General features: G+C 34.4%; 1 protein-coding gene across 1 annotated transcript in view; it reads left to right on the top strand.

The window, feature by feature from the left end:
- LOC139685795 (dedicator of cytokinesis protein 7-like) overlaps positions 1–21,214 on the top strand; it is a 95,832-nt gene that overhangs the window by 56,409 nt on the left and 18,209 nt on the right. The window contains exons 7-16 of the mRNA XM_071582913.1: positions 303–468; positions 2,258–2,379; positions 4,033–4,201; positions 7,277–7,402; positions 7,499–7,634; positions 7,814–7,856; positions 9,264–9,452; positions 15,663–15,719; positions 20,594–20,725; positions 20,847–21,085. Coding sequence (XP_071439014.1) covers positions 303–468; positions 2,258–2,379; positions 4,033–4,201; positions 7,277–7,402; positions 7,499–7,634; positions 7,814–7,856; positions 9,264–9,452; positions 15,663–15,719; positions 20,594–20,725; positions 20,847–21,085 — 1,379 coding nt within the window. The remainder of the gene's footprint in view (positions 1–302; positions 469–2,257; positions 2,380–4,032; positions 4,202–7,276; positions 7,403–7,498; positions 7,635–7,813; positions 7,857–9,263; positions 9,453–15,662; positions 15,720–20,593; positions 20,726–20,846; positions 21,086–21,214) is intronic.

Raw genomic sequence — 21,214 nt, forward strand, 5'->3', positions numbered from 1 at the left:
CACTCCTCAAAGTGATTGTATTTCTTCAGGATGGTAGGTAGCAAAGGGAGAGTAAATACATGTAGCAACATAGTATTTAAACACTTAAGGAGAAAAATACTAAGTTATTAATGTATGGTGTTGACTATTTTGTGTGTATTTCTCAATAATAATACTTTGTTCTGAAACTTTTGAGCCATATTTTTTGTTTTGCAGTCTAAGAGGGTGATGTTGAAGTGTCAATATATTTATGCATGGAAATAAGAGAAATTTATGTCATTCTGTCATTTGAAACCAATTTTAAGAATTCTTTTGCTTTTCAGAACTCAGAAAAACTGAGAGAGAAGACAGCCCAATATATATGGAGACTTGGTCGATATAGGATGCCATTTGCCTGGGCTGCAATCAGTGTCAAAGAACTAATAGAAAGAAATAAAACAAATGAGACCTTAGTAAGAAGGAAAACACTTGCAACTAAAACAACCTCTGGTAAAAAGAATATTTCCTATAATTGAATAGTTGTTTAATAATATTCTTACTTAATGAAGTTTTCTCAGGTCTTCCATTTGGTCAGAAGCGGAACCCCTGACCCAGTGGAAGACGCAAGAAAACTTCATGAAGTTGATACACTGAGAAAGCACCAGATCATACTTCAATATTCTAAATATCCAAGAATTCAATTAATTTGTTTAATTATGTAAAGAGAATGCTCTTGGAATACAGGTGTGGCCACCTCTTGTATTTTTTGTATCTCGCATATATCCACTTGGTGAAGCTGTAATTGATCACTTTTCCATTAGAGATACCTAGATTTTTTGACTGAAAGTAGCATGGTGTAATAAAGGTAAAAACCAGTTATTGCAACTTTGTACAAGTTTAAAGGCTGGATTTGTTTCCTCAGGCTAATATATCTTTTGCTGAAGAGAATAAGTAATAAGTAAAGTTAATGAGGAAATAAATAACTTGGATTTTGATAGAATTTATTGTTCAGGAATTTAATAACAGTAGCTCAAACAAATTGTTGCACTGGTGGAGTGAAATATGTGGATCTAAAATTTGGTTCTGTTTCATATGACGTTGAAATGTATATGCATCTCAACCATTCTGTCTTAAAATGCATGCCAAATTAATAGTAGTTGCAAGGATGTGGATTGGGACAAGTTTTTATCTGTGCAAATCATGCAACATAAGGATAGCACAAACTAGTGACTTTGGTGAAACACATATCATATGTCATCAAAATTCATTTTTATTCATTCAAAACTGTCATTTTTATTTTATCATAAATACTGACACAATTTGCATCATGCCTTTTTCATCTGCAGTGCTTCTAAAGTCAAGTTTTCAGTTATTTAAAATTAAAATCAGAATGCATAACCCCAAAACAGGTTTCTCTTGTCAGCTGGTAGTGAAGTAGTGTGTGGAAATAAACAATTATACCATCCTGAGGAAGCTTGCAAAACTGCATGATGATAAATATTGCTGTTGAAACAAGCTATTGTATTAAGCAAAAAGTCATTGTATTTTATTTTATTGGCTGTGAAAAAGTCCTTCAAAGGTATATGCTTAACAAGTTTGTTTGAAAAATAGTTTGATATAAAATATGTATGCATATCTGTTTCAGCATATGTCAGTCGTCTTATTCATCAATGGATAACCAATATATATATATATATATATATATATATATATATATATATATATATATATATATATATATATATATATATATATATATATATATATCCCGGGTCCCGGGTTCGATTCCTGGGCAAGGCACTCTGGGCACCTGCAGCTATAATAACTGCAGCTCTAACTATTGGTTGAGCAAATGTCGAAGGTTAATTTTTTGATTTGCAAAAAGTGAAGATTTCATTCTCATTCATAATATGCAATCTTTCCAGTGACCATAAATGAGCAGGGATTTTGCATTGCTTCTTCTTGAATTTGTTCAAAGTATTTAAATATACGAGTGGCCATCGAATGAAAACCGAGCACCCACCACAACATCCACTTCACAAACCAACAAGGACAAAACCCAGCAACTGCATGCCCTCTGAGTTGTCACTATTCAGTTCTCCTACCACACCAATGGCAGAATCGATACGTAAAAAGCTAGCTTCTAGCTTTTAGCGGACTGTTTGTTATGGCTGGTGTTCGGCTTTCATTTGACTGTCCCTTAGTAATTAAAATAACCCTTTCTTCCTAAAACAATGTCATTTATCGCAATTATAGTTATTCTTATTAGCACAATATTAAAATGTTTTATTGCTTCCAGGTGGCTTAGCTGAGAGCTGGAAACAAACAAATGCTTTTGGGGCAAGATCAAACTCACCATGGACAGCAGATTTGAATAACTTCATACCAGTGTCTGTGAAACTTCCCTACTTTTTAAAACAGGTAAAAGTCTATCCATTTTTTTCTTTTCATTTGTTATTTGAAACATCAGTAAACAATTGTAATTTATGAATTTATTTGACAAGATATTTTCAATTAGTTACCCCTTACTTCCTGTACAGTTGCTTCCATAGGCTGCTCTCTTCAGTCTTTCTTCAAAGTATTCCTTCATTTGTTACTCCTATCCATTCCATTTTCATGGGTCCATGAAAAGGTACAGTCCAGCAAAAGAAGGCAATCCTTTAATCTTTATGTTTCCATTCCCTCGTATTGTTTTCTCATTTGGTCCTTTCAACTTGTCTCACATAGATAAGTAAACTCCATGGATAAGTTTTCATGGGTCACTTACGTATATCTCTGCTAGTTCTATTTGCTTTAAGTGGTTTTCCCCTTGACAGAGGAGAGGATGAGCCCTCTTCACCCTTTGCATTCTTCTCATTATTCACTTACACTATGCACACTTCAGTACTTATTTTCTTCTTCTGTCGATAATGATCATGCTACCTGAAAATTCATCCATTTTGTGTAGCTTATCTTCACCAAGTCTTATTTGGAGGTCATCTTCCGTAGTTTTGGCAATTTGTTTTTCCATTCAGCAATAGTCTACCAGGTTAGGGTAGACTTTTGATAGACTAGGAACTACACACTAGTGTACTTCTAACCCTTGATCAGCATTACACAAAATATCTGTAAACTGTATTATGCACATTAAAATAACTTGTTATTTAGATCTGTACACTTTCTACCTCCCTCAATTCCTTTCAAAATACCTATTATTTTCCTCCCTCCATGTGCTTCCCAATATGCTCCTGTCTATCACCATTTTCAGCATCTCATTGCCCTTGAGTATTCATTTGTATTGCAACTCCTATGTGTAATACCAAATGCATTTGTATTGTCTTCTTTGAATTTCTCTCAACAGCCTTCTCTCTTCCCCTACTTTGGCTATAACTTTCTCATTAATTATCCTTTCTCTCCAATTTATTTGCTCCATTCTTTTCCTCACCCACATCTTAAGAGCCTCAAATTTATGCTAATACTCTTACCAAAATGACCAATTTTCTGTGCTACAAAAACTATTCTTTGTATTAAATATTTCACAAATCTCTAATATGCATATTTACTCAAAGAGTAGTGCATTATCAACTCCAGCCTCTTTGTAAAAGCGTAATTACTTAATTTGTTTCTTCGTTTAATGTCCTTACTACTTGTAACAAAGGCTTCCTTGGTGATGTACAGATGACACCAGTTTTCTGGTTGCCTCCCCATTACTCTATCTGACTGGACACTGGTTTTAAGAACATTGTAGTAAGCTGAGTTTGAAGTTTTCAGATGAAGATACTGACTGCAATGCCAGTAAAACTGTCGTCCAGCCAAAGGGAACAATTTGGAGGATCCTTAAAACGATTCCAAAATAGTTCAATTTTCTGGCTATTCATTTGAATTAGTTTATCTTAGCATTGCTGCTTTGTAAGAACCTCAGTAACTCTTTTTTTTATTATTGATTCAGTGTTATGATTTGATTCACCTACAGCTAAAGGGTGAACCTTTACTGTCAGAATCCCTACAATATTACTAATGTTGTAGGGTATTAGAAAGCTTACCCAGGTTGGTAATGTGCTTCCCATAATTAATATTCATTACCATGCATTACAGGATATGGATTCTCTATCCGATGATGCACTCCTTGGTCTGATTAGGCAAATGCATTTAAAACGAAAATCAGAAATAATCCCTGGATGTCTTCATTTACGTATTTCACCTTGCCCAATAGAGCTGGCGGGCTGTCTTTCTCCTGAAATGGTTCCTATCAATCCCATAAAAGGTATGTTATTTGATATAAATGTAGATATGTATTGTCAAGAATTAATGTTAACTAAAATTCACATACTTTTTGATGGAATATAGCTCATTTTGGGATGGATATGGAAGATGGTGACAAACTTCATTGATTAAAGAAATAATTACAGTGGAATGCTGTCTCATGCTGAAATATTTGGAATTTCTCCATATTCCAAGGAATGGTAAGAAAAAACTTCAGCTCCACAATTCTCAATTTTTTCATGTTGATAAGATAATGCTGTGTGGCAGAAAAACCATGATTATGTGATAAGTAAATAGTGAATTGTAAAGTTAAAGTTTTTTTACCATTCCTTGGAACAATTTCAGTAGTAAGAAATATATTTCACCATAAATTTATAGGCATTATCAGACCTCATATGGACCAATGTTCATTGATTGTAATGACAGTGGACATGTTTACTTCATCAATGCATATAACTAATGAAGTTAGTTTGGTAAAGTGATGGTTTGCTTGGGGGACATTCTGATCATTGCTGCAACAGGGTTGGCAATCTGGAAAATGTTGGAAAATACTTAGTTACCTCCATAATTCAGAAGGTATGAATTTGTTGAAATGTTATATGCAAGTTGGGAATTCTGGATGAGGATGATGTTCCTTTCAAATGTGAAACCAGTTCATGTTTGCACAGTCTGTCATCCTTGAAAACTTAGGAGATTCTTCTCTTCTGGGAAGCTTAGGGCCTCAGAAAATATTTTGAAAATATTGACCTTTAATGCATTTGACCTAGGAAAGTTCCTCATCTGTAGACACATCGATGTATTGCATTAAAATCACAAAGTAAATTCAAATTGAAGACATATACAAACATTACAATTAGCATGCACAGAGCACAAAACAAAGTTAAATGGGAATTATTAAACTTTTTGGTAGTTCAGCTGCCTTCTTCAGTTGAAGCATGTAGACTATTTAGGAAACAGGAGGAAGATAGACTGGAGAGGGGTTGTAAGTATGAGAGAGGAAAGGATTCAGTTGGGCAGTTGAAAGGGTGGAAGAAGAAGAAAAAGGGGAAATGTGCCCTGTAAATGAATTTAGTGATGGTTATGCTTCGAATCATATGTAGGCCTACTCTAGGGTTTTTAGTTTGTTTTGAGAGTTTTGTTTGTTTGGATGGTAGTGATACAATTGTTAAACATGCCTAACAACTATCAAATGAGATATAATGGAGAGAGGTACATTTTGGGGCTAGAAGACCAGCTGATGGGGAAGAAGTTAGCAGGAAGCATGGTGGTTGTGGATTTAGATCTTAAACGGTGTGTTATACTGTCCTTGGTAGAAAGCGGAGCAGAAATAATACATTGCTGGAAGAGCATCAGGAGAAGTGGAGGGATGATAAAGAGTTAATAAGTGAGTAAGGGAGGGAATGAGTGGTGAGGATGGTACAACTGCATGAAGTGGATTTTGGTGGTGGGGGAATTTAAAGAGAGACTTGATGGATTTGTGTAGGTTGGAAAGGTTGGTGGGATGTCTATACACAATGGAGGGATAGGTAGGGAAATTTCATTTAATTCAAAATGTTTTTAATTTTAAATTTCTAATTGAGTTTTGTGTTCAAAATATCTTTCACTCTATTTGCAAGGCCTAAAGCCTATTTTCTCAACTAGACTGCCATGCTCCTTGTATGAGGGCTGTTTGAAAAGTTTACAACCTCAACATGAAGATGACAGCACTCTTCAACAAAAGTTGGGGATTGTGTTTGAGCATGCATTGAAAAGTACTCACCAAAATTTCAGCCATTTTGGAATCTCAGTTGTTGCTTGACAATCATTTGAGTGAGTAGTTGTGAGGGTTTCTGTGAAAATAGAAAAAATTGAGTATCTAGCTGTCATCAAATATTTGTTTTTGAAAGGCAATATGCTTACACAAATCAAACATGAGATGGAGCCTGTGTTTGGGGACTCTGCAGCATCAATTATGGCCTTAAAATTATAGGCAGCTGAATTAAACATGGTTATACCAGCTTAGCTGATGATGAACATTTGGGACAGCCAAGAGCTGCATCAACCACCGATAACATCAAACAAGTTCACCAAATGGTCGTGGACAACCATAGAATAAAGGTTAGAGAGCTAGTAGAGGCTATGGGCTTATTGAAAGAATGTGTTTGTCATAAATTACTTAAAGAATTGGACATGCATATGCATGTCCAATTCTTCAAGTAATTATATATATATATATATTCAAGTATATTATATATATCTTTGGGTTGAGTTCTCAGATCAAAAGTCCATTCAAATGAACATTTCCTGGAACAGGCCCTGATGGAGCAGTTCAAGCAAAGTAAATCAGATTTTTAGCATTAATTCATAATTGCAGATGAAATTTGGATCAATCACTACATTCATGTAGTGAAAGAACAGTCAAAACAGTGGACTGCAAAGGGTGATCCTGCTCCAAAAAAAGGCGAGGACAGTTCCATTGGTTAAGAAGGTGATGGTGATTGTCTTTTGGGATAATCACAGACTTGTGTTCATCAATTATCTTCAAAAAGATGAAACAATAAAGGGATAATATTATGCATCATTGCTTGACAAGCTTAAGGTAGAATTGCAAAAAAAGACTGCATTTGAAGAAGAAGAAGAAGAAAGTATTTTTCCATCACTACATCACTCTGCTTACTCTTTGGTAGTGGCTAATATCACAAATTGCACTTCAAATTGGTTAATCACTCATAGTTTTCACCAGATCTGACCCCAGTTTTTCCTGTTTCCAAACCATAAAGTTTCACTTCGAGGAAAGAGATTTTAATCAGATGACAAGGTCATTACATATGTAGATGCCTATTTTATGGAGAATGACATCAACAACTATTTGGAAGGGTTAAAAAAGTTATGAGTATCACTGGAAAAAGTGTATCGACTTGATATGAGACTATGTTGAAAGATAAAAATTAATTTGGAGAAAAAATGTCTTGTTTATTTGTTAGGTCAGAAACTTTTCACACTATCCTCATATTACTCAGCTACTTAATGGCATAGTTTAAATTGCACTTCATATAATTCTAGCATGTAACTCAATACTTATTCATTTTCACTGTAGGGGATAACTATACACCGATTAGAGAAATGCTGGAATTCCCACCACAAGATAATTTTGAGCCTTTTAATACATACAGGAACCTTTTATATGTTTACCCTAGAAGTTTCTCTCCAGTGAGTAAACAAGGTGAGCTATGAAAAAAGCTTTATTTCCATGAATACATTGAACTTTGAGTAATAAACTTTATGTACAATGAAGCATCATTCTTGTTTGTTTATCTAGTACCATTTAGAAATATAACAGTTAGGGTGGAATTGCGAGAAGTTGGTCAAACCTCTAGTGTTTCTGCTATATATGGAAAATCATCAGGGCCAAAGCTTATATCTGCAGTGTACACTTCAGTGTCCTATCATAAAAGGTTAGTGAGATCCTGAGCATCTCAATTCAATATATTAGTTGAAACCATATCAAACTTTAAAATAAACTATTATTTTGTTTCAGGCATCCTGAATTCTTTGATGAAATAAAGATAAATGTTCCAGCAAACTTCAACAAAAAGTATTTCTTATTCTTTGAATTTTGCCATTTAAACTGCAGTCGAAAATCTGAGTCAGCTGTGGAATCAAGTTTTGGTTTTTCAGTAAGTGTGGATGGTCCTTCATACTTGGATTCTACATAATCAGGAATCCAGTAATTTTTAATTATGATACACACCCTTAAGATTACACATCAATGTTTTCATGAGCAGCATTTATTTATCACTATATATAATTTAAACCGAGTTCTCAGCCTTCTTATTTATGCAACCTTACCCTTCCCAACTTTCCTGATGTAACATTTGACATTCAATGGGAACAACCCCTTCTTTTCATCCATAAACAAGGTCTGTCCTAATGGCAATAGGACCCTTTTTTCCCAGATAGATGGACAGATGGGTGGCAGTATCTCTGACTGGGTTCAAGGGAAGGAAGTTTCAGGAAAGGCTGGAGGTCAGTGGCATTGGCTCCCAGCCTTTTTGCAGTGCTGATCGTTTGTTTGCAAAACCACTATAACGTGACCTCGTTACACTCTGTCATAAACAGGTTTTTGGAACAGTGCTATGCCATCAAATTCTGTGTGAAACTGTGCAAGAGTGAATGCTTTGTTGGACAGGGATTGCAGATTAAGTGTTCGCATGGTTTCTGATAAAGTTGCTATTGCTAAAAGCAATGCGCATGGACTTGTGACCAAAAACCTGGGCATGAGAAAGGTGTGTGCTTAGTTGGTGCCGTGAGTGCTCTCAAATGAACAAAAGGAAACTTGCACATGGATTGGCCAAGAGCTTCTCGACCATGTGAGTTAGGATTGAAATATTTTAGACAATGCCCCAACAGACTTCCTCCTCTTCCCCCACTTCAAATCCGTGCTTGAAGGATGTCACCACAGCTTGGTGGAAGTATTACAACAGGGCATGATGAGGGAGCTTAGCAACATTCTGGGCACCACCTTCCCAAAGGCATAAGAGGCGAAGAAAACCTGTGTGCGAAGCGTGGATGCTCAAGGGTGCTACTTTGAAGAGTTTTGAGTGAATGTATCATTTCTGGAAATAATTTTTTTTAATCGGCTCAGTCCTACATCTTATGGACAGACCTTTTATTTCCTACGCTTACTCAAAGGCTGGATTCAAATGCGTTGCATCATTTTCTAGGGCTATCATGAAAATCGCACAGCCCTTGAAAATCTTATAAAAATGAAGAAATATTTTAGTTATTAGTTTTTTCTATTTCTTTTTTATTCATTTTTTATAATTTATATTGGTTCAATATGTATGTAGATGAAAATTACTTGCTCTCAAGATTCTGATGCATTTTAGTAACTTTTGAAGAATGTAGAATAAGAATTTTATGAATGAGTGCATATTCTGATAGCAGGAAAATCAATTTTTAAGCATCATAATACATAGTAGATACTTAAAATATTCATGAAGGCATCTGTTTAAGATTCACATTTTATTACTCAATGATTCATAATGACTTTGGCTTATGTCTGTTGGATTCATTTTTTACAGTGGCTTCCCCTTTTCATGAATGCAAACCTCAGGACTGGTGAATTTCAATTGCCTGTGATGAAAGTTGATCCTCTTTTGATTAAATTCTCTGAAATTGCAGAGTTCAATAATCCTCTAGTAAAGGGATTTAATACCCATGAGGGTTTATTCACTGTTTCTTTGAAAGCAGTTTCTTCAGTTTACCCAGAGGTAATAAAAAATACCCTTTTGAAGAATTCATTTGTTATTAGAACTCTATGTTTTCATTGACTGATTAATAACTTGCATAATATCTCTTTTAAAAAATGTTCAGGACCAGCACATAGCTGTATTCATGGACTCGTGCTCTGTGCTCCGAGGTATCAATTTTCCCAAAGATAAAAAGAAAAAAGAAAATGGTGAATTAATTTTCAGGTAGATGTATAAAATTTTCTTAGTCATAAATAAATTTGATCAGCAGCTCTGTATAGCTGTATGTTGCTCATTGTTTTAATGGAATTTCTGATGGATATAAGTGGGCATAATTTTTCATTAGAATTTTATCATTCATGAAGGCTGGTCCAATTGCCTGATGCTGATACAAGATGTCTGATTAAATTTCTCCCAATTATTTTGAACAAAATTATCTGGCTTATCATCAAATCATCGAAGCACTACATCAATGAAGTACCAGTAGGGAAAAGAGCATTCAAGACATTAGTGCAAGTAATAAACAAAGTTACTGTAAGTAAAAATGTAAATTTGGTTTTTCACTCATGGTGCATAAATATTCTTTCAGCATAAACATATGTACCAAAAAATACATTATAAACTGACCAGAGCGGATTAAATTATATGTAGTAAAATTTAGCTATATTATAAGGAATAATATCTCATTAATAATGCACTAGATATTATTTTGTTTTACCATCTGAGGTGGATATTTCTTGAAACTCAATAATACTTGATAATAAAGTCTCAACTAAGGAATTAAGTTAACTAACAAACTCTTTGGTTAATTAGTTTAATCACAAACTCCATAGGACTGTTTCTTTGCTAATTTATTTGTGGCTGTTGATAAGGAAAAGATTCATTGTACCATTATACTGTGACAGGAGTAATGAATGCCAGCAGTCCAAAGAAAATTGTTCAACACTGAATTAATAGAATGGCAAATTAAAATTTAAGCATTTGTTTGTGCCTTTCAATTCAGTATTGAACTTGAAATGAAGCATTCCATATTTGTTTTGTTGGTCAATAATTAAATGTTTATATAAATTTTGTTTAGTGAAGTTTAATTTATGTAAAAGCTAGTTTCTGGCATAGGAAGATTGTGATTTTTGAACGCTGTATCACTGCCTTGAATTCCCATAAATTGATTTATTCTATGGGATGGGTGTTGGTTAATAGGTAAATATTAATTAGTAATAAAGGCAGATTTTTTTCTAGCATATTAATATGTGTGTGTATATATAGTAGAACATCCCTTAATAAGCACCTAGGATAGGCAGTAATTTGCATGACGAGCAAAAATATTGTTCCCACGAATAACTCGCTTAGCGAGTGACATTTCGCATAATGAGTGACAAGGAAATAGGGATTCCCAAAGTGATTCTGCCGGCTGTTTATGTTTGTGTTTAGCACTAGTTCCACTAGCATTGTAATGTCACTAATGATTGTACATTTGTCCAAACTTGTGTTCAGGCATGTGTTATTTGTGCATAATTTAATAATATTTTATGAAAGGTTTTTAAAATGTCCCCAAAGAAAAATCCACAAGAAGAGGGTCAAAAGGGAATAAAAATAACCGAAGAAATGAAAATTGAAATCATTCAAAAGTGGGAACCAGGTGTCAGCATAGCTGATTTGTCATGCACATACAATCGGTCAACACCAACGATTTGCACTATCCTCAAGAGCAAGGAAAAAATTAAAGGCCTAGATGCTTCAAAGGGAGTGGCAAGAATATCTAAGCAATGGTAACGTATTCTGAATGATGTTGAAAGCTTGCTTTTCATATGGATAAATGTAGAAAACTGCTAGGCGAGGCCTTTAACGATAACATGATTTGTGAGATGACGAAAATGATTTTTGCTGACATCATTAAGAAAATGCCTGGATCATCGATGGATGATGAAAAACCTAAAAGTAACATGGAAACCATGGAAAAAATTGATTAAATTCAACTCATAATTTTCAATGGGTTGTGAAATTCGTGGCTCAGGAATGTGACTTTAAGGTTTTTATTGTAATAATATGTTTGGAGAAAAGTAGACCATACATAGTTACTAAAGGATCGCAATGGTGCAGTGGCTAACATACAGATTTCCCACTGAGAGGGCCTGGGTTCAAATCCTGGGGACCTAAAATATTTTTCAGTGATATCGAGATCCCTACTTGAGGTGCTTTGTGAAGAGCACTTTGAGTGAGTACGACGTCTGTCGGACGGGATGTTTAACTGCGGACCCCTTGGTGCCTTTCAACAAGAGTATGCTAATGCCAACATTGGGTTTCTCCCCTCCCTTCCTTTCCCACCCATCCCTAATGGTGCAAATGACCTTAGCTGTCGATCGCCTCCTAAAAAAACTACATAGTTACATAAACTTGAGTATTTTTTAAGCTCTGGTTGCGAACATAAATTCATAATTTTGCTGTATAGTTTCTGGAGCTAATGTTTTTAATTTTCATTCTGATTTAAGTTCTCATTTCAAGAATGAGTGAATTTAAGAACCATCATTGCATGAAAGATTATTACCTTTACCCATCAAAAATGGGTTTTATCTTTTTTTTAAGGTTGGAATAAGTTAAAACAAAATGAAATAACTAATCTTCATTTTAGTTACCTGACTGTTTTCATGTAGCCGGATTTAAACTGCTGTTCTGAAATAATAATTCATAATTATTTTTAGAGGCTTGAGCTTTTAATTAATATATTTTGGTTATTATGTTTAAATATATTGTGCATCTCATTTTTTCTGTGCTTTTAGTTGGTTCTCTGCTTATTAGAAATGAAAACTGCTTTGCATGCCAAGGGTAAATATCACTCTTGTGATAGCAGTAACAAAATTTATAACTACTGTAACTGAGGTGATTTTTTTAAATATCTGCATGCAGTGATGTAAGAAGCTATGATGCCCTATAATCCTCAACATCCTCCCTATAATCTTTGCTTTAAAATTAGGAAAATGTCCACTTTGTCATGGTTGCTTGCAAATATGTATCAACTTGCTCTTAAAAGTAAGTTAATTATATATATATATATATATATATTATATATATGTGTGTGTATGTATATATATTGCAATGATATTCACAAAGTGAAATATTTAGTTGGTTGTAAAATACACTTTAACTCAAAAGCATTATGCAATACATGCTCAAAATATGGGGCACTGATATATTGAAGCACCATGAGGGTAGATTAGTAACACTTTCTTTATTTTCTTTAACATTGTACTTATATTTTTGCAGTTGCATGGTAATTCCTGCTATTCCAGGGATAGATACAGGCAGAACAGTCATTTAGTTTCATATGTCCATTATCAGAGCCATATTCCACATCCTAATCATTTTTTCAACCATAGAATAAATTTTTTGAAGAGCATGCAAGGGACTAGTGAAAATCAAAGGTTTGTATTGTGATTTTCAATATCACTATTTGTAAAACTGTGGAATGTAAGTATTGGATACATTTATACAATGGGGTAGATATGACAGATATTCATTGAAGAAGCCATTGGCTTTAATATGGACTTACAATTAGACCTGAATCTCATAATGTTCTAGTTGTGATTATCTAACAGGAAATTGAAAGATTTTTTTGCATCTTAGCAAATGAATTATTCCAAGAAAATATGGTCTGAAATCTTATATATATCTTGCTGAAGGAGCATATCCAGTCCCAACAAAATCTTGATTATGTGGGTGCATCCAAGACAAAATATAGATGTAGAAGTGGAAACAGAAACACAGTAACTTCACATGAAATATTTTATATCAACCCGACCATGGTTTTTATGCTAGGCATCACTCAGGTGCCAGGTACATGTACATGCTTCCTTGGTAGCATTATCAGACAGTACTCCAATTTCTTCCCTAAATATGGCTTCGTGGCAATCACAAACACCCCGACATAAATGTTACCCCCAAAAATGTTTGCATTTTAAGGTGATGAATCTGTTAAAAAGTATGCAGACAAAGGAAGGTCTTAAACTGGCTGATATGGCCACAATTAAATCTAAAACACTGATTATATAAGAAGGGGATTAATTATTTGCTTCGTTGATTATATGAGTTCATCAAAATAGTTTTTTTGTTTAATGGAAATAACCGCAGACAAATAGGTGAACCAGTGACGAGCTCCCCTCCTTTCCTCTTTTAGATTTACACAATTTACAAGTGTTTTGTGCTTTCCTGATATGTGAACCATGTGTTCTGTGTATGGATATTAAGAGAATTGGAGAATATAAAGCGAGAAATTAAAAGTGGAAATATTGATGTTTTAGGACTGTGCAAGGTCAAATGGAATGATAGTGGGGATTAGTGTTGTGATAGTTAGAGTAATATACAATGGAGGTGACGAGATCCATCAAGGGTTTTCAATAATATTAAATAAAAAGATAGGAAGAAAAGTAGGTAACATAAAGCCAGCAAAGAATAGAATTTTATTAGTTGAAGTAAAAGTAGAAACAACAAATTAAGTCATTTTTCAAGTCAAGTCAAGCATGCCACCGAGCAATCTCTAGGATGAAGACATCGGCTGGGAATACAATCAATTAGAGGAAATAATATTGGGTTTTCCTGGAAAGGAACATTTGGTATTGATGTGGAATTGGAATGTGATGGTAGGCAAAGAAACATATAGTTGGGTGGGGATTATAGTTTAGTAATAAGGAACGACCATGGGGAGAAAGCAATAGACTTTTGCATGAGACGGCATAATCACAATAAACACCACAGTAGGCATAGTTATGCATAGAAAACGGCCAGGGATCCAGAAAGATACCAATTAGACTATATTGTGGTTAGGCACAGATTTAGGAGCAGCATGATTAGTTCAGTGTGGAGCAGATGCAGACTCAGGCCATAATTTAGTAATAATGGAGTTTGGAATCCGATTCCAAAAGATTAAACAGGGAAGACGGTTAATTGAAATGGCATTTGGAAGCATTAGCAGGAACCACAAGGAAGGACTATCAGTAGGCAATTGAGGAAACTATGAGTGAGGACTGGGAGCTGAGTACCTATGAGGAAAAATGGGCTTATAACAAAAAAGGGATTTTGCAAGCCATTAATGGAACTATAGGGACAATAAACAGAAAAATGACATGGAAACCATGGATTATGGACAAAATTATTAGAGAGATAGATGAGAGAAGGAAGTGGAAGAATTTAAATAAAGAGTTAGGTAGAGGAAGTATGACCTTTTAAATAATACTTAGAGGTCGGAGGCAAATAGAGGAAAAGAAACATGGTGGAAGACATAGTACTAGGTTTTGGAAAGTTTACAGAGAAAGGGTGAATATAGTCCATTGTATAGGAAGGTGAAAGCACCGTAAGGAAGTAAGAAGGGAAAATCTTTGTAAACAATCAAAGATAAGTCAGGAAATATGTATATTAATTAAACCAAGAAAGATTCAAGAGAAATGTAAGTAATATAAAGGAACTTTTTGGCGAAGACATTAGCCTAAAAGCCTTAGACATAGAAATAGAATATGACATAGATGAATATAGCTTAATCAACAGTGAGATAGAAAGTGCATTAAGAGATATGAAATCAAATAAGACGGTGGGGGTTGACTGCATTCCTGTGAAACTACTAGAAGGTGTAAGAAACTGCAGGAGGAAGAGTCTATATATATATATATATATATATATATATATATATATATATAGGTCTGGTGAGATTCATTTCTCATAAATGCTACTAATCAGTATATATATATATATATATATATATATATATATATATATATATATATATATATATATATATATATATATATATATATATATATACTGATTAGTAGCATTTATGAGAAATGAATCTCACCAGAAGAATTCGTCAGATCAGTGTTCATTCCTATTCCAAAAAAGGGAAAGGTTACATCATGTGAGGACTACAGAATAATAAGTTTGATTTCACATGCAGCTAAAGTGGTTCTCAAAATCATGAACAATAGGATGGATAGCAGGGTAAATGAATACCCAGGGGATGATCAGTTTGGGTTCAGGAAGGCCAAAAGCACACATGATGCCATCACAATAATGAGGTCCCTAATAGAAAGAAACATAGGATACAACCTGGATGCGTATCTTTGTTTCCTAGATTTGGGAAAGATGTTTGATAGAGTGAATTGGAGAAAGCTAGTGAATATATTGCCGAAAATGGGAAAATATTATATGGATTGGAGACTAATTATTCACCTGTACATGTTTCAGACTGCTCAGGTTCAAGTGGGAGATGAAGAGTCCGGATTGGAAGTGTATGGAAGAAGAGTAAGGCAGGGTTGTGAATTATCACCTCTGCTGTTCAACATATATGTGGAGGAAATGATTATAGAGGCATAGAAAAAACTGGAGTTAGGAATGAAAGTAGGTGGAAAATATATCAAATCTGTAAGGTTTACTGATGATCAAGCTTTATTGAGTAATTCAGCCAAGAGGTTGCTAGAATTACTGAGTACATTGGATATTCAGTGCAATAGATATAGGATAAGAATAAATGTAAATAAAACAAAGGTTATGTGGCTTTCCAAAAAGAGTAAGGCTAACTTAAGCTTTAAAATATTAGGGCAAAAGCTATCGGAGGTGGAACCAGTTTACATAGCTGGGAAGTGTTTTGGACCAAAAAGGTCAAAGTACTGGGGACATAAGGAGAAGAATTGCATTAGGCAAAGAAGATTTCACTAGGAGGAAAGAATTGATGACATGTACATTGAGCAAGGATGTTAAGAATTGGCTTGTTATAACTTTGATATGTAATCTAGTTATGTATGGCACAGAAAAATGGTAATTGAAGCAGGATGGTATACATAGATCGGAGCCTTTTGAAATATGGGTGCAGAGAAGGATGGAGAAGGTGAAATGGACCGAAAGGAAAACAAATAAAGAAGTGCTGGGTATGGTGAGGAGGAAACAGAGTTGTTGGGAGAAATCATAGGAAGGCAGGAAAAATGTATTCAAGGCATATTAATTGGCAATTGGATGTTAAAGACAGTAATAGAGGAGAATGTTAGGCAAAGGAGGAAAGGGCAGGAATAGGATATGGGCGTTGGATGAAATGAAGGGAGGAAGGAAGTATATGAAAATGAAGTAAAGTAGAATTAGTTGTCTAGAGTTGTACAGCAGATTGTTGGGTTTTGATTTTTAGAAGTGACCAGAGAAAAAATTCGTGATTTGTGTTAATCCAAAACCCACCTTAACTGGTAGATAACCTATGATAACTTTCTAATATTGTTCAACTCCTTTATCTTTATTTTCACCCACTTACCAATATCCTTATTTTCCCATGTTTTCTCGTAAAGAAAACTACTACTTTCTATGATTATATCTGGAATAATTATTCCAAATACTCTAAATAAGAAATCTAATTTTTCTGATGGTCTTCATTTCCTGTGGTATAAAGTATTATGCATTCCTCTACTTATATTAATGGTAAATTGAAAAGAAAATATTTCAAGTAATTGAACTTGTACTTACTTGTCCAATTCCATAAAATAGCATATTTCATCATTCTTTCCTATTCCATATATTTTTAAATCTATATGTGTTTACTTGCCTTGATAACTTCATTGTTAAGCCTTTGTGGAATCAAGTAATAAAACCTTCAATATGATATGCTATAGCGATGGTGAACATTCAAAAAATGAAAATGTAGCTGAACATTGTACAGGGAATGATGAAAGTGAGCAGAATAAGCCACTACACGAGGAGCTATTGTTCCATTTGAATAATGCAGAAATCTACACAAAGGAACTAGCCTTGAATAACATTTGGTGAGTTTTTTTTGGAATTATGGTATGGTATTAAGAAGACTAATATGGTTCAAAAGTTAATACTAAAAACTTGCTAGGTTTTTTTATGACTTAATTGTCAAAAGCATGATTGAAGACCTACATTGGAGGGATAAAATGAAGTCGTCTCAGAAAATAAGAGCAACAGAAGGATTCAAAAGGAGTACAGCAGATTTCCTGGGGTGGGTTCTCATCAACATGCATCAAAAACCAAAATCAGAGGAGGTAATGAATCCTATACATAGAAAGAATTATACTTTATTTTCAAAAGTATCTTTTTTATTTCATATGATGGCTATAGCACTTGTTTGTTGTTTACCTTGATAGATTGTCATGAAATAAGAGTATCATATACATATAATGTGCAATTTGATGTATCCCCATGTATGATGCTTCAAAAACAAAGATGAGACTCTTGCCCCATAGGTGAATGCACTCTTAAACAATTAAAGGAATCATTATTAACCATCATGTTAGTTAATGCATATATGTATATATGCATGGCGCTTAAATCTGGGCAAATTTCAATTTGAATTTCCGGCCATATCGTAGTTCCATAAGAGGTTGAAAGCTATAGGCATCTAGTGAACAGTCATAGCCTCAAAATGGCCATGATGTTAGGTACAAGTGTGGAGTAAAATTGAAGATCCACTATTTTTGAAAGTGTTCGCGCTGGGCATTATATTTCGAAATAGTTTGATTCTTCTGGTACCCCAGATCAACTATTTACGATATTGTGGCTAAGTATAATGCTTTGTAGGAGTCTGGGGAAGGTATCGCAAACCTGGCTAGGAAATCTCATTCAAGGAAATGCATTCTTGTCCAGATTTAAGCGCCGCACCCTGTATGTGCAGAAGCTTTCACCAGCTCATTATTCGGCGAATTTTCTCCTATGCTAATACTTAAGACACTTGGATTAAAAATGCATTTTTATTGTTGAATGATAATTCACTTCTGTGTACACAAATTATTGAAACTTAATAATGCATGATTATTGACAAATATTAATTGCTTAAGCTTGCTGTCTTAATGAATAACTGATCGAAGCACTTTTCTGCTGGATAAAAGTTTTTATTTCATGACTGGGTTTCGATGTATTACATCATCATCAGGGCAAATGACACATTGAAATGTAGCCTTTTAGTTGGAATGATTAAAGGGGCAATAATTTTATGTCTAAAGTAATGATTCTGTAGCCCACTTAGGTTAGTGTATTAAAAAATTCAGTCTCTGCTGTTTTATGTTGCTGATATTCCCTATGTTTTAGTGAATAGGTATCAAATGATTTTTTAAATATTGTAATAAAAACATAACCCTATATACATCCTCATTGGACCAATCTTAAAAGATCTGTAGAGAGTATCCATCTATTCAGGAAAAAATCAGGAAATGTAATGATGCATCCAATCTTCTTCAATAGTTCCTGCTTTTCTTTGTGCAATTGTATATTTTTTGCATGCAGTTATAAGTTTAATGTATAAAGTAAGTTCCTCTAACATGGCTTCAAATCACTGTCTTCAACCTGAGCTTACCTGATACTAAGCTCTAAGGTGTGTGAAGTTCACACATTTAGGCATGGGCGGCCTGTTCCTTTTCCTGTGCTACCTGTGATTTCCCAGGAAGTTCTGTTACTCTGGAATATATCGTAGCCACACACCTATCATGGCTTCAGAAAGTAGAAAAAGGCAGAGATATCCAAATAATAATAGATCACCTTAATACTCCCCCCTGCCACACACCTTTTTGGTGGCTCGCACGGTATTGATGTAGATGTAGATATTACTTTCAAATGACTTCATAAATACTTGTATATTTTCAACCGATACCAACTATGTTAGTGATCTTTCTCATATGACTTCACTGCTACTCATTTATTCCTATTATTTGGGAAAAATTAAAAAGAAAATTTATACCCCAATAGTGAATAATTATAATATGTATATATTCCAGATATTTTAGATTACTAGCTCAATGAGCTTAGTAGCCACAAATTTTTGAACGCATCAAGAAAGAGCATTTTTTGTATCTTATCTAATCTCAGAATTATATTAAATTTAAATATCAACAGATAGGCTACCATGTCCACAGTATCTTCATTTATGATGGTCATTTTTGTGTTATTACCATAACAAGAATTAGTTTTCTATGTGTGCTATCCAAATTGCATAACTCTGCATCTATTTTAAGACTATTATATGCCACAAGAAAAAGTCAAACCCAGAAATCTGAGGATTTATCACTTTGAAGGGAAGAAAGCTTGAATGCTCGCATTCCAAGGGGTGAGTTAGTATCAGTCCAGTGTCTTCCACCACTCATCTCTCCCAAGTGAGCTGCATTGGATTCAAGTTGCTTCTCTGAGTTTCACTCCATCCTTCACCATGCCTCATCTCCTTTGTTAATGTCTTCACTTTCTCTCTTTTGCCTTCATGTTCGGTAACCTCTCCATTCAGTGATGGAATGCTATCAGTGGCTTCATTTGATAGTTGCATCCACCATTGGGGTGTGTGTAATGTGAAACATGGCACCATATTGTCTGTTGGTAGTTAGTGGGAAGGCAGTAATTAAAGTCAGATCTGACTCAGATTCCTGTGGGTAGCCCCCACCTGCTCACAGTCTTTAGATTGGAGGCTAGTGAATAAAACAAATGCAAATGAAGTAGTTTGATATTAAGGGTGCCTTTTTTCATGTAAAATATACCTTATTCATGTTGCTGTTTCATTATTTCTTCACCTTTTGTACACATTTTGACTCCTAAAACTGATCCTCATTGCTATTATGCTGCCATCTCATATGCTGTCTTTTTGGTGCTCAATTCATTTCACTGTTGAATTTTTTAGGGATAGCTAGTGGATGAGGTTAGTCTCTTAATGGACAAGAATGGCTTTGGATTTAGCCGAAAGTTTGAAATCATGCAGGTGTGTGAATTAAGTTACTTTTCACACTCTATTGTGAGGCACACCAGCCACAATATTTTCCCAGATGTTAGACTTCATGCAGCATTCAGGGAAACTAGAAATCATTGCTTATCACATGCCAAGTTTTGGATCTCCATTACTCAGTAACCAACCATGTGGTGAATGCTAGCATGTGGGATAAACCAGTCCCCCTTACCATGATTTGTAAATGACATACACCTAAATAAAATTGGTTGCTCATTATGTAATTAAGCATTAAGCCATAGCTGTAAATAGCCATGAAGTAATAACAATGAGATATGGTTTAGTAGAAATCACTGTCTCATTCATCAGCTCATATGCATCTTTCTAATCTGTGTTACATTTTTTCATCAGCAATGCATGATTTTAATATACTGGAATTGTTATAAAATGCTTTCCTTTTTTATTTTGTTTTTCATAGATGGGAATGCATTTGATTGTAAGCACAGCCCATTTTTTGAGTGATTTACTCAGAGTGATTGACAGAGGATGGGTTCTTTTAATGATAGAGAATTTCTACTCTAAAATTCCAGCAGACCTTCAAATGTATAAGGTAATGAAGTATTAAAATGCCTTCTATCCCATAATTGATTTTGATCCTTGTTATCCTCAATTGTTTCTTTCCACCCATAATGCAGTACAAACATTTTTATGCTCCTTTTGTTTTCTTCCAGCTTGACTTTTTGTATGTGATCTGCCAACATGAGCAGTTTATTCCTCTGAATTTCTTTGGCAGTCTTGCATCTAATGAAGGATTTTTAAATGACAAAGAAAATATTTACAGTAAAGTCTCAATGACTCTCGGAAGCCGGCCAAACTTTGAGACTCTTTTTGAGCTGTCATTGACTTTCAAGAAGAACTATTTTTTGGCTGGATTGCTGATTAATTGTTTTCAAAATTACCTATCAATGGAGTAAGTTTAACCATGATTTGCTTTTTTTCTAGAAATCAATGATTCTTTTTATTTTTGCCAATTCTCATTGACTTGTGTAGAAAGGATGAATTTGAATGATTCATGAAAATATATGAATGAATATTATGA

Source organism: Hetaerina americana, unplaced genomic scaffold (assembly GCF_022747635.1).
Source record: "Hetaerina americana unplaced genomic scaffold, ioHetAmer1.1.p SCAF_12, whole genome shotgun sequence".
Classification (NCBI taxonomy): domain Eukaryota; kingdom Metazoa; phylum Arthropoda; class Insecta; order Odonata; family Calopterygidae; genus Hetaerina; species Hetaerina americana.